Source organism: Nansenia antarctica, assembly GCF_963989245.1.
Source record: "Nansenia antarctica genome assembly, chromosome: 12".
Classification (NCBI taxonomy): Eukaryota; Metazoa; Chordata; class Actinopteri; order Argentiniformes; family Microstomatidae; genus Nansenia; species Nansenia antarctica.
This window is the reverse complement of record NC_137682.1, coordinates 31,912,477-31,935,542: the sequence shown is the minus strand read 5'-3', so window position 1 is coordinate 31,935,542 and position 23,066 is coordinate 31,912,477. Positions and strand designations below refer to the sequence as shown.

Sequence of the window (23,066 nt, the reverse complement as noted above, 5' to 3'; positions counted from 1 at the left end):
AACAATCCGTGTTGCTTGTTGCGTTTGGAAATAGGGCTGTTGTGTCGCAAATGCCAGGGCTGTTTTTTGATCCCAGTCCGCCCCTGACAGCCGCAGAGAGGAACGCGCTACAGAGAGTCGTGAGATCGGCCCAGAAGATCACCGGCGCCCCCCTCCCCTCTCTGGAAGAGCTGTACAACACACGCTGCCTCAGGAAGGCCTCCAAGATCTCCAGAGACCCATCCCACCCTGGGTACGAACACTTTGCTCGGCTGCCCTCGAACAGGCGGTTCAGGACCATGTTCGCAAGGACAAACAGACTGAAGCTCAGCTTTTACCCCAGGGCCATTCAGGCCCTGAACACAGCAAAGACCTAGGTTCTGGGCCCTGGACAGTCTGGACGGATTGATGGCAGCTGCTGGATTGAAATCAGGTGTAGTGCTGAGGCACAAATGTGTACATTTCAAGCCTGCAAACTGCGACACTTTAAATGAATGTGCAATAACACTATGTGCAATATGACAACCCTAGTCGTCTTATCTGTACAGTATAGTATAGTGGATATTATAAAACGGATGGGTGAAATCAAGCAATCTGATTGGTTCATAGCCGTGGTATATTGAGCGTATACCACAGCTACGATTAGTAGAGCCTCATCACAGTTCGAAATGAATACGCCTGTTTCACGGTCAACATTCCAAATATAACAGACTTTTAATTCAATCGCAAGGACATTTTATCAACTTAAAAATAAATAAAAATAAAAATCCTACCCAAAGTAACCATGTAGATTCCCAATATGTGGTCTGTTTATCAAAATAAAGCCTGTTTGAAAATGTGTCGAGACGTTTTCGGAGTGCCCTGCCTGCGTCCACTACAGCCGCGCGTTGACAGTTTTTTTAGTGGGTGTACAATCAACGGAGACATCCAAATTAATGTAAATAAATAGATGCAAATAATGAAATTGTGTAAATAAATGCTAAATTCCTATGAAATCTACAATGCTAGTAGCCTAGGTTAATGAAAAAGAATATTAGTGTTGTTGCTTAGCGACCAACTGCAATAAGAGGAACTATTTTATTTGAGGGGAACTATTTAAGATGATTAATTACGAATAAAAACTATTTGAATTTGAGTGTGCTTTTCTAATTCATATTGACAGTGTTGGTAACCGTTTTATAAAAGCAATAGCTCACTTCAGGCCAGTGGTATATGCTTATTATATCACAGCTAAGGGGGTTGCCGTCCCTCCGCTTCGCGTCGGGCCGAACAACGCCCCTTAGCTGTGATATAATAAGCATATACCACGGCCTGTCGTGAGCTATTGCTTAAGTGTACATAGCCTTTATTTATGTAAACCAGCTCCTTCCCTTCTTGTTTTAGCTCTATACTCCAACAGTTTGGATTTAAAATCAAACACTATAAGGTCAAAGGTCAAGTCAATATTCCAGCTTTAATCAATGTCAGCCTTCAAAGTATTGTCGACCAAATACTAAACATCATTTTATACGGACATGTGTGGCATTGTGCTGTGTGATAAAACTGCACATTTTAGAGTGTTCTTTTATTGTGGCCTTTTATTGTGGCCTTTTATTGTGCTGAACACAGAGAACCCAATATGGTGACATGAATCCTAACATGGGCATAGATACAGTGAAATTATGTTGTGAGGCCAGAGAGGTTTTCTCATACAGGAGTGGTGGATTAGAATGCAGAAAGGATTTTTCGAGTTTCCCCATTCTACATTCAGGCACAGGAGATATGGGTGTTTTCAACACAGTATGTAGTATGGAGTATGTTCACGTTTTATTGGACTTTGGGAAGGGGATGGAGGGGAAAGAACAAGTTGAAACACACTATATCAAGGGAGAGAGACATGCTTCAAAGCCAGCTCTGCATAAGGAGAGAGAGGAGGGGTGGGGTGGGGTGGGGTCATGAGTGGGCAGGATTCTGAGGTGGGGGGGTAGTGAAGGGAACAACAAAATGGATGCCATTTGCCAGTGGTGTGGGCGCAGATGGACAAGGTGTCGGGGGTAATGGGGCAGGCGGCACAGAACAGCTCACAAGACAGGACATGGGGAGGGGGGGGGTTATGATTGTGTAAAGAACATAAAAGAGTAATGCTTACTTTGGAAAGTCGCTTGTGAGACTAGCATGCATCAGGAGAAGAACAAAGAAGTCAGAAAAAAAAACTACAAACTGCAAGAACAGCTAAAGGGACCAAACACGAGTTGAATAGTCACTTTTCAGATCACACACATTTCATATGGCAGCGGCAAAAGTATGAGAGAAAGCAAGCACTTTGTGTCACGAAGAGAGGGATGGCGACACAAACAACAGGTGACTGACACCGCCAGAGCTGGAGAGCACTTATAGCGAGTGAGTGAACTGGAAAAACACATGAGATGAGAGCCATAACTGCAAACTAACATAATACACTATTGGTTTACAATAATACAATTTACACAGATTTACACAGTTGATGAGTGAGATGGCTGCTTCTTAACCTGCATCCTACCCGTGGCCACAATGACAGAGCCTCTGAGAGCCTAAGAGACACTTGAGAGAGGAGCTAACCCCAGTAAACAACTGTGGAGGGATGGAGAGATGGATGGAGGGATGGAGAGGCCTGGAGAGGGCTATGTGATTCTAATGCTACTCTGACGGATCAAGGGAAGGATGTTTAGGGAAAGGAATGAATAGGTTGGAAAAGAAGTGTATGGTTGAAGATGTATGTAGCTACGTATGTAGATGTAATGTCGCTATTTTATAACAATAAATTGCTATCCAGTCTATGATTGGGCAATTAAATCATATGACAGTGGCTGTTGGATACATTGGATATTGAACCTACATGATGTGGTGTTGTGACACAGGTGCTGATGCTGAGGTATGATGGGGTAAGCACAGAACTCATAAAACCATGCCATTTCACAATGATCTTACTGTTTCTAAAATTACTAAGATCACTTCAGATAATATTTTGTTTTTAAGTAATTAAGCTAGTAGATCACGGGTAAACTAGAAATATTACGTAACAAAACATAATGAATCCCCATTACTTTGTTGTATTCACTCCCCCTGATACCTTACATGACAAAATAAATAGATGTTGATGCAGAGTAGATTGAATTTTGTATGGATTATAGTTTTCAGAAATGATGCAAATCTCATACAGTATGTTGAGCTGGGTGATAACATATCCAATCAAATAGTTTGTATTGTGTTCTGTTCATTTCAGTACTTCTTTAATATTGTATCATCATATGAAAGATGGTGTGTACCCCCCCTGTACAAACAAAGCATTCATGGAATCAATATTTATTTTTGGAAAGAGATTACATCTGAAATGTTGTGTGTGAATGATGAATACTATGAATAGTTGTGTGAGGAACAAGTCCCTTTTTAAAGGATCAATGTTGGTCACCACTGTCAGTCATGAAGGTAGAATTTAATTTAATTTTAAGCAGGCACTTTTAATCCAAAGTGATTTACAATTACAAATGACAGGGACATTCCCCCTTGAATAACTGAGGGCTAAGTGCCTTACTCAAGGGCACACTAGTAGTGGTGTGGTTTCAGGCGGGATTTGAACTCACAACCTTCCGATCACAAGTCCAACTCACTATCCACCAGACCACCACTACCCCTATAGGTAGAGGCCACATTGTAGTGTAATGGGACTAACAGAGCCAGAGACACCAGAGATGGGCCTCCTGTACGGTGGCGCTCACCTTGGAGTTCTTGCTTCCGCTGCGGGCTGACTGTAGAGAGTAGGTGCGCTGGACAACCTGCTCAGGAGTGGAGGGAGACTTGTCAGAAGAATGGTCTGATCCTTTCTCCACCATGTTCTCACCCTCCAGGCTCTGGGGCGTGGGTGAGCGCGAACGTTTACGCAGGACGGGTGAGCAAGCTGGCGTGCTCCTGTTTGAGTTACTGGCAGCAGTGCTGGGTCAAAGAAGAAAGAGAGAGAGAGGGGGATATTAACTCTTCAGTCTATAAAGCATATAGGTATAGTAAAAAGGCTAAAATCTTCAAATAAACCATCTATTTAATTATCTTTCAAACCTATCTACTATCTACAGTATCTAACCTACAAGCAGACAGTATGAAGACAGTATGAAGTGCTGCACAAAGCCAACACAAGATGGTGACACTTGATGTGAAGGATGTTTGAAGAGAGAATGGTTTGCCTTAACAGATATATTGGCAAAATCAAGTTTATTATAGCAGCTCATAAATAGTAGAGATGAAGATCGGAAATGGTTTAAATATCAAGTTATTTTAATGAGGACCAAGCAACTCCTATCTACTGTCATATCATCTACTGTCATATCATCTACTGTCATATCATCTACTGTCATATCATCTACTGTCATATCATCTACTGTCATATCATCTACTGTCATATATCATCTATATCACTACATCTTGGTGGGTTGCAAGACCAGTCTAACTCAAGGAAGATACACCTGGCGCCACAACCAAGTGCTAAAGTGCTTGGCTGCCGAACTTGAGCACAAGAGGGTAACCACCAACGCCATGCCTCTAAATGCCCAGACTACCTTTCCACGGAAAACAACCTTCATCCGGGAAGGGGAGAAACAGCGGACCAAGCCATCACCTCCAGACTCAGGCCCACTGAACGCAGCCCGGGATTGGGAAATGCGGGTAGACCTCAGCCAGAGGCTCACCTTCCCACCCGAAATTGCAGCGACCAACCTGCGCCCAGACCTAGTCCTCTGGTCCAAGTCCTGCCGGCGTGTCTTCATCGTAGAACTGACGGTCCCATGGGAGGAGGCCATCGATGAGGCATTCGAACGGAAGAGGCTGCGGTATGCCAACTTAGCAGTCGAAGCAGAGGGGCGGGGCTGGAACGTGAAGGTGTGGCCAGTGGAGGTGGGCTGCAGAGGCTTTGTAGCCAGCTCCACCACAAGGCTCCTGAGGGCAGTAGGGATCAGAGGACAGGCCCAACGGAAGGCAATCAGAGAACTGTCCACTGCAGCAGAACGGAGCAGTCACTGGCTGTGGCTGAAACGTAGGGACCCAACATGGGCTCCCAAATGACCACGTGGTGCCACCGTGCGACACACACCCAGGCCTGATCAGCCTGTGGTGGACCAACCTCGGCAGAGGGTGTCTTGTGATAACTGGCCGAAACAACCAATGAGGTCGGGGACCACAACTGAAGATGTGTCGTACTGGTGGCACCACGTGATCATTGCCAAATTCCACTCCACCCAAGACGACATCTCCAACTCCACTCAATTGTTGTGCTGAATATTTAGGGATTTTAACAACCAGTCCTATTAAGAATCCTGATGTCTGGTGTCAAAACCAGTGACCGCTGCGAAAGGGCAGCTGACAACCTGGGAAAGACCTGGTGACGGCCTGAAGAGACAGCTGACAGGAGGGAACAGACCCCAACGGGGCTGGCATGGGTTAGCTACCCGTGTTGGCAGGAGCCTTTCACTACACAGTGACTTGGTTCCACCCAACCATGGCTACGAAAAATGCAAAAGGAAAAACACCCCTAGAGTCTGCGAGAGCGGGGGCGGAAGATGACTCATCGGCGGATCACACGGTAACAGACCCTGGAACGGAAATGACAACGAAGCAAATAATCAGCACGGTAGTTGACGGAGTAACAACACTGGCAGGACACAAGCTACAAAGCTGCATCTGTGGCTGGAAAAAGATAACATCAGAGAAGGGTCTCAAGATCCACCAGGGCAGGAAAAAGTGCCTAAGAGAGCTTAGCGAGGTGCCTCGCATTGACCGCTACTTCCTCAGAGGTAGGGCAAATCAGTCGAGTGAAGCCCAGTGGCAGGATATTCACCACAGTCCACAGGGTATCAGAACCCCAGACGAAGCTCAACCAAGCACAGATCCATCAATGGACATGAGTCCAGAGCCTATCCAGCCACAGACAGCAGTAGAGAGGAAGATGAATGGACGAAAGCCTCAAATCTTGTGGCCTAAAGCCTGCCAGAAAAAGGAGTGGGAAAACACAGACACAGACCTTGTCCATCTTCTAGAAGGTCTGAAAGGGGGCGTGGAAAGAAAACTGGACAAGATTGGAGAGATCATTTACAGCTATGGAGCAGAGAGATTTGGGGTGAAAAGTAAGAACCATGGGACACAGAAGGAACCATCAGCCCATCTCAAGTCCAGGAGACAACAAGAGATTGAAAGACTTGTGAAAGAAAGAAGGTGCCTGAGAAAACAGTGGAAGAAGGCCACAGAAGTGGAAAGGAAAGGACTTGAGGCACTACAGGCCGACATCAAGCAGCGTCTTGCAACACTGCGAAGAGCAGAATGCTTGAGAAAGCAACACAAGAAGAAAGAGCGAACGAGGACTGCCTTCTACAGAGATCCCTACAAGTTCGTCAAAGACCTCTTTGTCAAGGAGAAAACAGGGACCCTCAAAGTACCCATAAGGGAACTAGAGGAGCACCTGAGGAAGACCTACTCTGACAACCAGAGGCATGTGCCAGCCAGCATTCCGGATGACATGCCACCAATCCAACCACCTGAGCACCAGATGGAAACAAGGCCCCCTACATGGAGCGAAGTTGAGAGCACAGTAAAACGGGCAAGAACAGCCTCAGCCCCTGGGCCCAACGGCGTTCCATACAGGCTATATAAGAACAGTCCAGGCGTCTTGAAGTACCTCTGGAAGCTAATGAAAGTGGCATGGGAAAAGGGAATCATACCAAAGGCATGGCAAAGGGCAGGAGGGATCCTGATTCCCAAAGAGAAGAATTCCTCAACCATCGACCAGTTCCGCCAGATCAGTCTACTGAATGTGGAAGGAAAGATTTTCTTCAGTGTTGTGGCCCAGAGGCTCTCAGTATTCTTGCAGAAGAACAACTTTGTCGACACCTCAGTGCAGAAGGCAGGGATAAGTGGATTCTCAGGATGCCTGGAACACACAAATGTCATCTGGCACCAGATACAAACGGCCAAGAAGGAGAAGAAAGACCTGCATGTGGTTTTCTTAGATCTTGCCAATGCCTTCGGGTCAGTGCCTCATGAGATTTTGTGGACAGCGTTCAACTTCTTCCAAGTCCCAGAGGGCATCACAAGGCTGGTCAAAGCCTACTTCCAGGACCTCCAGTTCTGTGTTACAGCACAAGCCAGTACAACTGCTTGGCAGCACCTCGAGATAGGCATAATGGCGGGGTGCACCGTCTCTCCACTGGCGTTTACCATGGCAATGGAGCTCATTATTCGAGCATCCCGATGGGTTGTTGGAGGGGAACGGTTGAAGAGCGGGCTGCGTCTTCCACCAATCAGGGCGTACATGGATGACATGACGACAATAACAACAACAAACGCATGCACCAAACGCCTGCTGGATAAACTCCAGGGAAACATCAAATGGGCACGAATGGAGATTAAACCCATATCATCTACTCTCATTATCATCTACTCTCATATCATCATATCATCATATCATCTACTGTCATATCATCTACTGTCATATCATCTACTCTCATATCATCTACTGTCATATCGACTCTGGGAAACAGTGGGAAATGTTTTAGCGCAGTCTGACGTGACTAAGCGTAAGTGGGCTTTAATAAACAACATGAACATATTGATTAATAAACATATTGATTAATAAACATATTGATTAGAACATGAAGTTTAATGCAAGACAGGAGTAAGGATCCTTTCATTGGGATTGAGACTGGATAGAGAAGTAGCCTACAGTTGTTATCATTCAAACTGTTAGAATAGGGTGCAAACGTCCACATTTTCAGCCATCTCTCATTCATACAATGTAGTAATAATAATAACAACAATAATAATCATAATACTAATAATACTACTACTACTACTACTACTACTAACAACAACAAAAACAACAACAACAACAACAACAATAATAATAATAATAATGCATTTACTTTGTATAGTGCTTTTTGAGAGATAATTTGAAGGGGGAGAGAGTGCTGAAAAAAGTTTGACTTTTTTGTGAATCTGAAAGCAGAGCCCTAGCAAGAACACATTTAACTTAATTCCCTTTTAACATTTAATTTAATACATTTAATTCCTCCTTAACCTTCCCCCACCCATTTGTTAACAATGGCCAGTAACTGGAAACAGCGCTCTGATTTGAGTTGTTATTAGATTTTTTTTTATCACATGAGTGAGTGAAAAGCTTCAAATGATCGTTCTCTGGTAAATGACACAAGGCCTACAGCTGATTGGTGAGTGAGTTAAGACAGAGAGACTTGTAGATACTTATGTCCTCTTATGTTAGAAAGCAGATAACTAATCAATGACAAATGAGGCTAAATCTGATGGAAGTTTATGCATATTGGGTTCTCTGTGTTCATTTTTTATGCTAAAAAATGTAACATTAAAGGTTACATTAAAGTCAATGTTTGCATGTCAATCTGGTTCAATGGGATTCGTTAAATTAATAACTTTCTAGGGGAGGAGTGGGATGGAATTATGCTAATCATTGAATTGTATTTGTATTTAATGGATGGAGAAATTGTCACATTTTTGTTTGCTAATGACTTGAGCATGTTATATGCATAGCTCAAGCATACACACACACACACACACACACACACACACACACACACACACACACACACACACACACACACACAGGAACTGAATCAAACAGATCAACAAATCGTGAATGTCAATAACTGTCCAAGGGTACAGCAATTATGAGACACGTAATGTGACACTGTTTCATGAAAAGGTCCTCATGTCGGGAATTGTGAAACCTCGCAATCGAGCCAATTGTGAAAAAAATTAGTTTTTTCTGTTTTTTGGCATAGGACGAAAATTGCATTTTGTTTGAATCAAATTCAGTAACAAGCTTAAATCATACCAATTCTGTTGAATGGTATTAAAAGCTCTCTCTCAAAAGAATAGTTTCATCTTCATCAAAATGAACATCCACTGTATCAATATGTTTTATTTTGGTAGTGGGAAGAGTTTAAAGAGTTTGAAAATGGTTAACTGTGGATGAATAGATGGATAGCTGGGTAGCTGGGTCGTTGAAAGAAAGTGAGATAGTAGGAGAGATAAATGGATAAAGGATGGTCAGAGAGTAGCATAATATTATAGGCAGATTGGAAGATAGCCACACTCTCTCACCCCTTCTTTAATCGACCACCCCTGTACTCCCCCTCTATGGTGTGACTTGCTACCAGCTACCCTTAAACACTCTCACAGCACTCCAGCTTTCTACTACAGGACAGGGGTAGAGAAACACCACTCTCACAGCACTCCAGCGTTCTACTACAGGACAAGGGTAGAGAAACACCACTCTCACAGCACTCCAGCGTTCTACTACAGGACAAGGGTAGAGAAACACCACTCTCACAGCACTCCAGCGTTCTACTACAGGACAGGGGTAGAGAGGGGTAGAGAAACATCACTCACACTAACCTAAAGAAGGAGAGGGGTGAGAGATGTTCCCTTAGACACAGAATCCCCAGGCCTGTCTCTGGTACCAAAGCTGCTATCAGATGGCCAGTGTGTTTGAGCACCAGACAATCTCCCAGGCCACCAGCACTGACACACACAGTAGCCAGAGACTCACAATGACTGGGGCTAACAAAAGGCCTGTAACCTGATCTGTGCGGATCAACGCCGGACAGGTCCAGTTACTTTACATGACGTTATGCAAGCCATTACGTCATGTCCAGCCAATTACGCCTGTCAAAGACAAGAAATTATGCCACTACAGTTTTGGTGAGGCCCTGAATGCAGCTTACTGGCTACATCCTGGTGATTAGTAGTGTTGGCCACCGTGTGCTGCAGGGGTACCAGGTGCAGTGTGCTCTGTGCTGCAGGGGTACCAGGTGCAGTGTGCTCTGTGCTGCAGAGGTACCAGGTGCAGTGTGCTCTGTACTGCAGGGGTACCAGGTGCAGTGTGCTCTGTACTGCAGAGGTACCAGGTGCAGTGTGCTCTGTACTGCAGAGGTACCAGGTGCAGTGTGCTCTGTACTGCAGAGGTACCAGGTGCAGTGTGCTCTGTGCTGCAGAGGTACCAGGTGCAGTGTGCTCTGTGCTGCAGGGGTACCAGGTGCAGTGTGCTCTGTGCTGCAGGGGTACCAGGTGCAGTGTGCTCTGTACTGCAGAGGTACCAGGTGCAGTGTGCTCTGTACTGCAGAGGTACCAGGTGCAGTGTGCTCTGTACTGCAGGGGTACCAGGTGCAGTGTGCTCTGTACTGCAGAGGTACCAGGTGCAGTGTGCTCTGTGCTGCAGGGGTACCAGGTGCAGTGTGCTCTGTACTGCAGAGGTACCAGGTGCAGTGTGCTCTGTACTGCAGAGGTACCAGGTGCAGTGTGCTCTGTGCTGCAGAGGTACCAGGTGCAGTGTGCTCTGTACTGCAGAGGTACCAGGTGCAGTGTGCTCTGTGCTGCAGGGGTACCAGGTGCAGTGTGCTCTGTGCTGCAGGGGTACCAGGTGCAGTGTGCTCTGTACTGCAGAGGTACCAGGTGCAGTGTGCTCTGTACTGCAGAGGTACCAGGTGCAGTGTGCTCTGTGCTGCAGGGGCACCAGGTGCAGTGTGCTCTGTACTGCAGGGGTACCAGGTGCAGTGTGCTCTGTACTGCAGAGGTACCAGGTGCAGTGTGCTCTGTGCTGCAGGGGTACCAGGTGCAGTGTGCTCTGTACTGCCCGGAGCTGAACTGTCAACTCCTGTCAAGGTTGGATCTACTGCTCTGTTACATTACGCACACACACACACACACACACACACACACACACACACACACACACACACACACACACACACACACACACACCCACACACACACACACACACACAGCATTTTCATATGACACTGGTAAACAGAGCTGATTCATCTTTCCTGTCACATAATGTACTGGCACAGTAGCTTATGGTCTCATCTGGCTTTTATCACATCTCCAGGATTAGAACACAGGGGCAACGCCGAGCCAGACAGACCCCTGCCATCATCATCACCATTACCTTCATCATCCCATTATGGCCAAACCTACCTTATTCCCAGAGTACACATCAGTGGAGGCTCCTCCATAGAGGTGGAGGAGGCCTGGCCTCTGAGAGAAGAGAGAGAGATTTAAATGAAACAAAATGGCCTCCTCAATTCTGGAAGTCACCAGCCTCCACTGGTACACATCACTTGCACTCATCATTATTGTTATCTAAATATGGCATATGCAGTTGAAAGGATGTAGAAAAGTAGAAAGAGATGTAATTTATTTTGTGACTAAATGACATTCAGTAATGGTTAAGATATAGAATTCAGCTTTTCTTCTCTCATGAAAGCAACTGCATCTTGACGGAGACAAACATCATTGCCTTTTCAGGGAGGAATTCTCTTCACATCATACTCCTTCAGATAACACAAAACTTTAACAAAACTAGAGAACATGGATAATAGGGATGCCCCGATCGATCGGCTAGCAATCGGACTCGGACGATAATCAGTACAATTATGTGATCGGGGAAATCCAATAATGCTTTCTAGTCACCGATCACAACAACCGATCAATAACGCAAACAACGTGAGACAATTCATTGTTGCATGCTCATTAACCTAAAAGAGCCACTCTTGCATTCTTGTTAAACTAAAATATGTCGGGGGTGTGTGGTGTTTCTACTATTAGGATTCCAGTTCCCAGCATGCACCGGGAGAGAGGAAATGCGCAGTAGTCGCAGATACGTGAATTGTTACCTATGTGGCTGAACCGGCAAGTTGGCATTTTGTAAATGAAAAGAAAAGAAAAATCCTTCAATAAGAAGCGCCAGACAATCGTTTTTCTCTAAGATCATAAACAATAACATCAATAACGCCTGCATCCTTTTCAAAACTGTTGACAGACTAACAAATCTCTCAATGCGCATTGCTCAGGAATTTTACTCGAATTTTACTAGTAAATGCAATGAGCTTGCATCCTTTTTTAACAATAAAATAGAAACCATTAGACAAGGCATTAGCTCTTCTGTGTCTGACATGCAAAACATGTCTCCACTAACACCCCCAAATAGGGCCGACATAACAACCATGTCACTGGCTACCAGTCTCTCAGAGAATTGATGTCAAAGTACTCCTAATTGCATACAAAGGTCTTGGACCAAATACATATCAGATCTCCTCCCACCCTATATTCCCGCAAGGTCCCTAAGGTCAGCTGAGACTAATCAGCTAATCATTCCAAGAGTGAAAACAAAACACGGTGCAGCAGCTTTCAGTCACGCTGCTGCATGCTCCTGGAACAAACTCCCTGAAGACATCAAACAGGCCCAAACCCTTAAAATATTTAAATCTAAGCTAAAAACATTCATGTTTTGCAGCAGTTATGATTAAACACAAACACTTCTATCAATGTCTTTTATCCATTAACTATTGTCTTATTAAATGTTTTATCTATTTACTTACTTATATTTGCTTTTATTCATTGTAATTTTTATGTTCTTACTATGCTGTTTCTTTTTATAATGTATGTAACACACTTTGAATTGCCCCTGTTGTATAATTAATTAATAATAATTTTGCCATTTAGCAGACGCCTTTATCCAAAGCGACTTACAATTACGAATTACAGGGACATTCCCCCTGGAGTAACTGAGGGCTAAGTGCCTTACTCAAGGGCACACTAGTAGTGGTGTGGTTTCAGGTGGGATTTGAACTCACAACCTTCCGATCACAAGTCCAACTCACTATCCACTAGACCACCGCTACCCCTGTATAAATGTGCTCTACAAATAAACGTGCCTTGCCTTGCCTTGCCTTGCGTTCAACACAACCAGTTTAATAAGGCACTTGAAGTTGCATCACGTCGCGGAGCATGGGCGTGTTTGAAAAGCTGACCACGAAGAATGAGAAGAAAAAGGCTGAGAAATGCGTGCTAAAACAAACCACTATAGAGACCCACGCGTGTGCATGTCATACTCAGAGATAATAAACCACTATAGAGACCCACGCGTGTGCATGTCATACTCAGAGATAACCCTAACCCACGCGTGTGCATGTCATACTCAGAGATAACAAACCACTATAGAGACCCACGCGTGTGCATGTCATACTCAGAGATAACAAACCACTATAGAGACCCACGCGTGTGCATGTCATACTCAGAGATAACAAACCACTATAGAGACCCACGCGTGTGCATGTCATACTCAGAGATAACAAACCACTATAGAGACCCACGCGTGTGCATGTCATACTCAGAGATAACAAACCACTATAGAGACCCACGCGTGTGCATGTCATACTCAGAGATAACAAACCACTATAGAGACCCACGCGTGTGCATGTCATACTCAGAGATAACAAACCACTATAGAGACCCACGCGTGTGCATGTCATACTCAGAGATAACAAACCACTATAGAGACCCACGCGTGTGCATGTCATACTCAGAGATAACAAACCACTATAGAGACCCACGCGTGTGCATGTCATACTCAGAGATGACCCTAACCCACGCGTGTGCATGTCATACTCAGAGATGACCCTAACCCACGCGTGTGCATGTCATACTCAGAGATGACCCTAACCCACGCGTGTGCATGTCATACTCAGAGATAACAAACCACTATAGAGACCCACGCGTGTGCATGTCATACTCAGAGATGACCCTAACCCACGCGTGTGCATGTCATACTCAGAGATGACCCTAACCCACGCGTGTGCATGTCATACTCAGAGATGACCCTAACCCACGCGTGTGCATGTCATACTCAGAGATGACCCTAACCCACGCGTGTGCATGTCATACTCAGAGATGACCCTAACCCACGCGTGTGCATGTCATACTCAGAGATGACCCTAACCCACGCGTGTGCATGTCATACTCAGAGATAACAAACCACTATAGAGACCCACGCGTGTGCATGTCATACTCAGAGATGACCCTAACCCACGCGTGTGCATGTCATACTCAGAGATGACCCTAACCCACGCGTGTGCATGTCATACTCAGAGATAACAAACCACTATAGAGACCCACGCGTGTGCATGTCATACTCAGAGATGACCCTAACCCACGCGTGTGCATGTCATACTCAGAGATGACCCTAACCCACGCGTGTGCATGTCATACTCAGAGATGACCCTAACCCACGCGTGTGCATGTCATACTCAGAGATGACCCTAACCCACGCGTGTGCATGTCATACTCAGAGATGACCCTAACCCACGCGTGTGCATGTCATACTCAGAGATGACCCTAACCCACGCGTGTGCATGTCATACTCAGAGATGACCCTAACCCACGCGTGTGCATGTCATACTCAGAGATGACCCTAACCCACGCGTGTGCATGTCATACTCAGAGCTGACCCTAACCCACGCGTGTGCATGTCATACTCAGAGATGACCCTAACCCACGCGTGTGCATGTCATACTCAGAGATGACCCTAACCCACGCGTGTGCATGTCATACTCAGAGATGACCCTAACCCACGCGTGTGCATGTCATACTCAGAGATGACCCTAACCCACGCGTGTGCATGTCATACTCAGAGATGACCCTAACCCACGCGTGTGCATGTCATACTCAGAGATGACCCTAACCCACGCGTGTGCATGTCATACTCAGAGATGACCCTAACCCACGCGTGTGCATGTCATACTCAGAGATGACCCTAACCCACGCGTGTGCATGTCATACTCAGAGATGACCCTAACCCACGCGTGTGCATGTCATACTCAGAGATGACCCTAACCCACGCGTGTGCATGTCATACTCAGAGATGACCCTAACCCACGCGTGTGCATGTCATACTCAGAGATGACCCTAACCCACGCGTGTGCATGTCATACTCAGAGATGACCCTAACCCACGCGTGTGCATGTCATACTCAGAGATGACCCTAACCCACGCGTGTGCATGTCATACTCAGAGATGACCCTAACCCACGCGTGTGCATGTCATACTCAGAGATGACCCTAACCCACGCGTGTGCATGTCATACTCAGAGATGACCCTAACCCACGCGTGTGCATGTCATACTCAGAGATGACCCTAACCCACGCGTGTGCATGTCATACTCAGAGATGACCCTAACCCACGCGTGTGCATGTCATACTCAGAGATGACCCTAACCCACGCGTGTGCATGTCATACTCAGAGATGACCCTAACCCACGCGTGTGCATGTCATACTCAGAGATGACCCTAACCCACGCGTGTGCATGTCATACTCAGAGATGACCCTAACCCACGCGTGTGCATGTCATACTCAGAGATGACCCTAACCCACGCGTGTGCATGTCATACTCAGAGATGACCCTAACCCACGCGTGTGCATGTCATACTCAGAGATGACCCTAACCCACGCGTGTGCATGTCATACTCAGAGATAACAAACCACTATAGAGACCCACGCGTGTGCATGTCATACTCAGAGATGACCCTAACCCACGCGTGTGCATGTCATACTCAGAGATGACCCTAACCCACGCGTGTGCATGTCATACTCAGAGATGACCCTAACCCACGCGTGTGCATGTCATACTCAGAGATGACCCTAACCCACGCGTGTGCATGTCATACTCAGAGATGACCCTAACCCACGCGTGTGCATGTCATACTCAGAGATGACCCTAACCCACGCGTGTGCATGTCATACTCAGAGATGACCCTAACCCACGCGTGTGCATGTCATACTCAGAGATGACCCTAACCCACGCGTGTGCATGTCATACTCAGAGATGACCCTAACCCACGCGTGTGCATGTCATACTCAGAGATGACCCTAACCCACGCGTGTGCATGTCATACTCAGAGATGACCCTAACCCACGCGTGTGCATGTCATACTCAGAGATGACCCTAACCCACGCGTGTGCATGTCATACTCAGAGATGACCCTAACCCACGCGTGTGCATGTCATACTCAGAGATGACGCCCAAACATGCTCAAAACAACACGCAGGATTACCAAGTCTGGGATTCATGGCCCACACTCTTCAGCTGGCTGTCACAACGCAGCATAAGTGATGTCATAGCTACAGGGAGCGTCACAACGCAGCATAAGTGATGTCATAGCTACAGGGAGCGCGTCGTGGGCAACTTCAAGCATTCTGCCCTAGCATGTTCTAGATTGCAGAATGTACAGACACAACTCAGCCAGCCTATCAAAATGTTTGTGGAGATTTTTTAAAAGGCTCTTAAAACATTTAGGCCTAGGCCTCGCTTTATCGGATGCTCTAAATGTTAAATGTGGATAAATGGCTATTATTGATCGGTATCGGCAGTATATCAGCTGATATTGCTCATAGATTATCGGTGATCGGTATTGGTGGTAAAAAATGGTATCGGGGCGTCCCTAATGTATACATCTCAAAATGTATGGTTTAATCAGCCATTCACACCACAGTGTGTCTGTCTGCTCAACAAACAATTGCATGTGAACATGCTAACCTGCATGATCGAACAAGAGATAGCCTTGTTATGGTTCCATATACTGAACCAAACACGCTGCCAGAACATTACACATTTATTTCTCGAGCATCAACTCTCTACATTCAGTACAAGAGAACAGTACACTAGAATTGCTTGGGCAAAAACAAAAGATTGTTGCTGCATGTATACCTGGAACAAACAAATACATGCTGCTGTGTCATATACAGTATTCTGCCCATATACAGTAGACTTTTCCACCAACGCAAACCTAGTTCTAGTTCTTGTCTGGTGCTAGAGCTTGGTCGCAGTCCGTTCAACTTCCGAACCTTCGAAGAACTAGTTTGCTTTTCCACAGACTAGAGAGCCACGTCATTACATCACAGCATATGTTTGTATACGTCTCATCACATCAAAGCATATGTTTGTATACGTCTCATCACATCAAAGCATAGTTTGTATACGTCTCATCACATCAAAGCATATGTTTGTATACGTCTCCGCTTTCTCAGCAATGTGCAAACGTCAAGCTCAACAACAACGGCAGACTACATTGCATCTGTAAGTGTTGCTCCTGGCTTTGTGAGCCTACATTGGCATCCCAACACGACTGGTCTAACGTATTTGGCTGCTTGTAGAGTTTGCTATGGACAGCGATTACATTACCTAACATGCTTTGATTATTATTAACACTGAACTGAAATATTAGTTCTAGACCAGTCAAGTGTTGGTGCCACTCTGGAACCAGTTTTCCTGGCCGAGAGCCGGTTCTTTTGCTGTCGAAATACGAAGAACTGGTTTGAGATTACGGATCGGCTCCAAACTGGCCCTCAAACTGCCTCGGTGGAAAAGGACTACGTTATACAACGTTGTCACAGTTATCAAATTGGGGCAAAATTATTGAATGATTTTGAGAACACTTTATGTCTATGGAAACATATAATGGATGGCCAGGGCCTATTCAATACACAATCCAGCTCCACTCCATGAAAGTAATACTGAAGACATCTGGTGGATATGGTTCTGATAACTTGTGAGAGACAACAGTAGTATTGGTAAACAGCTAAAGGGAACATCTCACTTACCAACCCGACAACAAAGCACAACACCGTACTGCAGAACTTATATGAATATTACTATAGCAATTGGGAGTGCAGGGCTTTAAATATTATAATCTATTGAACCTTCTGTTCTGTCAGTTAGACACCAGGGAGGAACATGGAGAAGGACTACAGCACCAAGGATGACTATGATCACGAAAAGGCTAGTAGACCACACTTTTTTTTCTTGTTGTACAGTAGTACAGTCAGACTAAACATGGAATTAAATTACATCATTAGCATAGGATAACAAGGATATACATACATGTAACAAACATGGAGCATACATAAACTGGACATAGCGCATGAACTAAAAAAGGTCACACAACAGCCAACAGAAAGATACAGGCTATGTGGCATTATGAGGAGCTTGAGTTTGACGTGGCCAGTGAGAGAGGCAGAGAGTTTGACGTGGCCAGTGAGAGAGGCAGAGAGTTTGACGTGGCCAGTGAGAGAGGCAGAGAGTTTGACGTGGCCAGTGAGAGAGGCAGAGAGTTTGACGTGGCCAGTGAGAGAGGCAGAGAGTTTGACGTGGCCAGTGAGAGAGGCAGAGAGTTTGTGCCACTTTATTGCTGTCTTTTCAAATAAGCTCTAAATCTCTGGGCTCAGGCTATCCAAACGCCGAGGGTAATGCTCCACTTCACAATGCCCAGAGTTCCGGGCTTTTCCGAGGGGCCTTGTTTTCAATGCAGCTTTTGCTGACCCTGGAAAATACCCATCTGGCATTGAACCTTCTGCTTCAACGTGCTACAAAGGGCAGGGGTGGGCCGTGTTTTAGCAATTACCAATGTTCACTCAAACACAAACATATACAGTACACACACACACACACACACACATCCTCATATCTTCAATAAATACAAAGCATCAACACACTCCATCCTCAAAGTAACGCAGACTCAACTACCCACACGTGCCGTGTTCCATCCCCTGGGGACACAGAGCTACATGGCTGACATCCCCTGGGGACACAGAGCTACATGGCTGACATCCCCTGGGGACACAGAGCTACATGGCTGACATCCCCTGGGGACACAGAGCTACATGGCTGACACAGAGCTACATGGCTGACACAGAGCTACATGGCTGACATACCGCCCAGACAATCCTGACATATTTCACCATTAGCATCCTTCCAGACCTCCATCAGCTACTCTGACGGACTCAAATACCACCGTCTCCTCACAGAGACATACCACCGTCTCCTCACAGAGACATACCACCGTCTCCTCACAGAGACATACCACCGTCTCCTCACAGAGGTATACCACCGTCTCCTCACAGAGATATACCACCGTCTCCTCACAGAGATATACCACCGTCTCCTCACAGAGATATACCACCGTCTCCTCACAGAGATATACCACCGTCTCCTCACAGAGATATACCACCGTCTCCTCACAGAGATATACCACCGTCTCCTCACAGAGATATACCACCGTCTCCTCACAGAGATATACCACCGTCTCCTCACAGAGACATACCACCGTCTCCTCACAGAGACATACCACCGTCTCCTCACAGAGACATACCACCGTCTCCTCACAGAGATATACCACCGTCTCCTCACAGAGACATACCACCGTCTCCTCACAGAGACATACCACCGTCTCCTCACAGAGACATACCACCGTCTCCTCACAGAGACATACCACCGTCTCCTCACAGAGATATACCACCGTCTCCTCACAGAGAGACTCAGATACCACCGTCTCCTCACAGAGATATACCACCGTCTCCTCACAGAGATATACCACCGTCTCCTCACAGAGATATACCACCGTCTCCTCACAGAGATATACCACCGTCTCCTCACAGAGACATACCACCGTCTCCTCACAGAGACATACCACCGTCTCCTCACAGAGATATACCACCGTCTCCTCACAGAGACATACCACCGTCTCCTCACAGAGATATACCACCGTCTCCTCACAGAGACATACCACCGTCTCCTCACAGAGATATACCACCGTCTCCTCACAGAGATATACCACCGTCTCCTCACAGAGACATACCACCGTCTCCTCACAGAGATACCACCGTCTCCTCACAGAGATATACCACCGTCTCCTCATAGAGATATAGATAGATAGATAGATAGACTTTATTTGTCATTGCTACAGTACAGGTACCAAACAACGAAATTTAGGAGGGGAGGCTCCCCTGGTGTTTAGGAAAGGAAAAAGAAACACATTTTAGAAAAAGCATAGATGCATAAAATCACAAGAAGGTAAGGAGCTGGTTTACATCAATAGAGGCTATGTACACAATCCACTGTACTATACTGCACAGATAGTCAACTAGGGTTGTCATATTTCACAAGAAAGTATTTTTTCACATTATTTTAAAGTGTCACAGTTTGCAGGCTTGAAAATGTACATGTTTGTGCCTCAGCACTAGCTGCCATACAATCCGTCCAATATACCACCGTCTCCTCATAGAGATATACCACCGTCTCCTCACAGAGATATACCACCGTCTCCTCACAGAGATATACCACCGTCTCCTCACAGAGATATACCACCGTCTCCTCACAGAGAGACTCAGATACCACCGTCTCCTCACAGAGATATACCACCGTCTCCTCACAGAGACATACCACCGTCTCCTCACAGAGAGCAGTGAGCAATGAGCTGTTCATCCAACGGATCATCCTTCCCCTCCTCTCTCTCCCTCCTCTCTCCCCGTGAAAAAAGAAGAAAAACCGGAGGAGATTCCCTTCAGCAGGCTTTGAGCTCTGATCTCTCCCTGCCACCATGATCTCTTAATAACAAGCCAGATTACCGCCCTCCACAACACCTGCCAACTGAGGGAATTGCAAGGTGTCTGACACCCTCCTCCCCCAGCCCCATCTCTCATCCTCTCTATGTAACGTCTCCAGAACAGAAATATATCAGCAGCATGTCCGCCTGCACGCCCGCCACGCAGCTTCCCACTAACCTGGTAGCCATGTATGAACAGCTCCAACACGATCAGCCCTTTTCAAGTGGCTTCATTCAAGCAACTGGAGCCGCGGAGGAGGCAGAGGAAGATGATGGGGAGGGTGTGTGTGTTCCGGTGCATGCCAGGAGGGTGAGGGGAGCAGAGAGAGGAGAGCACAGACTGTTTCTTACGGAGAGCCCACTGAGGCTAGTGTTCAGTATCTCTCTCTATCTGTGTCTCTGAGGCTGCTCTCACTCTCTCAGTCACAACCTCCTCTCTCTCCCGTCTCTCCCCATGATGTTGTTATGTTGTTAGCTCCCCTGTCTGTCTGTCTGCCTGACTTTTGCGTCCGCTGTGGCCGTATCCAGGCAAGGGTGTTCTCCTCTCACTACGCTTGTCTGAGCTCACAGGTATTCAAAGGCAAAAACAGACTGACCGAAGAGAAGAGGGAGAGAGAGAGAGGGACACAGAGACTGTCTAAGGGAGAGAGTGAAAGAGAGGGAGAAACAGAGAGAGAAGTAAAGAGAGGGAGAGATGGCTTCCACTTTGCATTCTCCCTCTGCTTGGTGCACTGAGCCTGCTGGCTTCTCAATTATTCATGCTTTTCATGAATGGAGGGGCTGACATCACCCACATTCAGGTCACTTTACAGTCTAGCCTTTCCTAAATCATACAATCATTCCCCAGCCAGGCATGGCCCACCACACCCCTCCTCAGACAAATAATAATAATAATTAATAATAATAATTAATTAAATTTATATAGCGCTTTTCCAAGGCTCAAAGACGCTGACAATATAGGACACACATGGGGAGACACAAAAAACAACAAGCAACAACAACAAGTAACATGGAACACAGAGTCAGTGAACGGGGAGGGGGGGGGGGGGGGGTGGTGTAGAGTCCGGTGTTGATGTTGCTGCGAGCCTCGATGGATGTGGCGGCGGCAGCGGAGAATGCCTGCCTTGGTGGCAGCAGCAGCCGTTGCCGTTGTCATCTGTATTGCCAGCCTGGGACCGAACCCGCGCGGCCGGCCAGCCTAGCCGTGCCATGCCAGCGACCAAATCACGCAGCAGTGAGTGAAGGCTGGGAAGGACCGACACTCACCTGCGGAGATGGCAACCCCCGAACCGGGGAGGGAGCGGTGGCTACCTCCCGGGACGAGGGTAATAGCACAGCACGGCCAGGCCAGCGATGTCTGAGAGCGGCGCGCAGCGGGTCGGTCGGCAACACAGAGCCCGGGGACAGGAACGGTGAGGTGGTGAGTACTGCAATCCGGTAGTGAAGGCGGTGAGTACTGCAGTCCGGTAGTGAAGGCGGTGAGTACTGCAGTCCGGTAGTGAAGGCGGTGAGTACTGCAGTCCGGTAGTGAAGGCGGTGAGTACTGCAGTCCGGTAGTGAAGGCGGTGAGTACTGCAGTCCGGTAGTGAAGGCGGTGAGTACTGCAGTCCGGTAGTGAAGGCGGTGAGTAATGCAGTCCGGTAGTGAAGGCGGTGAGAGGCGGGAGATGGCGGGGGTGAAGGCAGCGGAGTTCGGCGGGACAGGATACAAAAAGGATAAGACAGGATACAAAAAGACAGGATACAAAAGGAGACAGGACAGGATACAAAAAGACAGGATACAAAAAGACAGGAGACAGGACCGGGAACAGAAGCGGCAGTCACATCGCGGACGCCAGCGTGCTCTGAACCCGGAAGAACAACTACGGGAAACGCAACAGGACAAAACAGGTATATATATGGTACACACAGAGCCACAGACACACACAGACACAGACACAGACACACACAGACACAGACAGACAGACAGACAGACATAATAATTAGGCAATTTCTATGTGTGAAATTAGTTTACCTCGAAAGACAATAACAAATCCTGTTTCTTTTCCCATACGCATCTATAGGTGTGAGGTATTTAGATGAACGCCTTAATCACTGAGCAGAGTTTCAATATTTCTGAACTCAAACTCGAGCTTTTTCCTATGGGAATAAAAAAGAAACAAGATAATACATATATATTCCAAAGATTAAAACAAGATTAAAACATGGATACTTTATAATAAAATTATCTCCTCTCACAGACTCAAAACGTCAAACTGCATTTCAAAGGCCTTTCCAATTCCAGTTTTGTAATGAATCATTCCTGTCACAGTGAAAATGCTTGCATAGTAATTTTTTCACTGACATTTGCATTTTTGTTTAAAGATACTAGCTATTTACCACTCTATCATGAATCCTTGCAAATACTAAGGGAATTATATATTTAAATAATTTATTAGCAAATGTCCCACTGTAACATACTGTTATGAGTAGCTGTAGAGTTTAGACCCAGCCAGATGCAGGGCAGAACATACTGTTATGAGTAGCTGTAGAGTTTAGACCCAGCCAGATGCAGGGCAGAACATACTGTTATGAGTAGCTGTAGAGTTTAGACCCAGCCAGATGCAGGGCAGAACATACTGTTATGAGTAGCTGTAGAGTTTAGACCCAGCCAGATGCAGGGCAGAACATACTGTTATGAGTAGCTGTAGAGTTTAGACCCAGCCAGATGCAGGGCAGAACATACTGTTATGAGTAGCTGTAGAGTTTAGACCCAGCCAGATGCAGGGCAGAACATACTGTTATGAGTAGCTGTAGAGTTTAGACCCAGCCAGATGCAGGGCAGAACATACTGTTATGAGTAGC

At 46.3% G+C, this 23,066-nt stretch overlaps 1 protein-coding gene across 1 annotated transcript in view; it reads right to left on the bottom strand.

Moving 5' to 3' along the window:
• The window catches only part of LOC308168662 (protein Aster-B-like), a gene marked incomplete at both ends in the record, with an annotated part of 153,811 nt that overhangs the window by 46,849 nt on the left and 83,896 nt on the right, over window positions 1-23,066 (bottom strand). Inside the window, 2 exons of the mRNA XM_080543273.1 lie at window positions 2,108-2,128; window positions 3,714-3,927. Coding sequence (XP_080399399.1) covers window positions 2,108-2,128; window positions 3,714-3,927 — 235 coding nt within the window. The remainder of the gene's footprint in view (window positions 1-2,107; window positions 2,129-3,713; window positions 3,928-23,066) is intronic.